The following is a 289-nucleotide window of genomic DNA, read 5'->3' as shown; positions in this document are numbered from 1 at the left end:
CCCAGAACCGTGTAGGACTCGGCGGTGAAGCGATCTCTGCCCCCGCGCCCTGAGGGCATCCTCTTGGGCGACTGCACCACCCTAGGACAGATGGACGCCGGCAAGGAGGGCTGGGTTGGCATTACCCGGGGCGGGGGGCAATGCTGGGGTCCTGGCAGGCGAGTTGGCGGGCGACGCCGTCCTGCCCTTGCCGTCCTTCTCGCGCACCTTGACGTCCTGCACCTTGCCGCCCGTGGCGTCCCACTCCACGCTGAGCTCCTCCACCCGCAGGTTCTGGTGGCACGTGCTG

At 69.2% G+C, this 289-nt stretch overlaps 1 protein-coding gene across 1 annotated transcript in view; it reads right to left on the bottom strand.

The window, feature by feature from the left end:
* LOC104077602 (fibronectin type III and SPRY domain-containing protein 1-like) overlaps positions 1–282 on the bottom strand; it is a gene marked incomplete at both ends in the record, with an annotated part of 1,256 nt that extends 974 nt beyond the window's left edge. The window contains 2 exons of the mRNA XM_009578885.1: positions 4–81; positions 140–282. Coding sequence (XP_009577180.1) covers positions 4–81; positions 140–282 — 221 coding nt within the window. The remainder of the gene's footprint in view (positions 1–3; positions 82–139) is intronic.
* Between the last annotated feature and the right edge of the window lie 7 nt (positions 283–289).

Source organism: Fulmarus glacialis, unplaced genomic scaffold (assembly GCF_000690835.1).
Source record: "Fulmarus glacialis isolate BGI_N327 unplaced genomic scaffold, ASM69083v1 scaffold24575, whole genome shotgun sequence".
Classification (NCBI taxonomy): domain Eukaryota; kingdom Metazoa; phylum Chordata; class Aves; order Procellariiformes; family Procellariidae; genus Fulmarus; species Fulmarus glacialis.
This window is presented reverse-complemented; position numbering and strand designations above follow the sequence as displayed.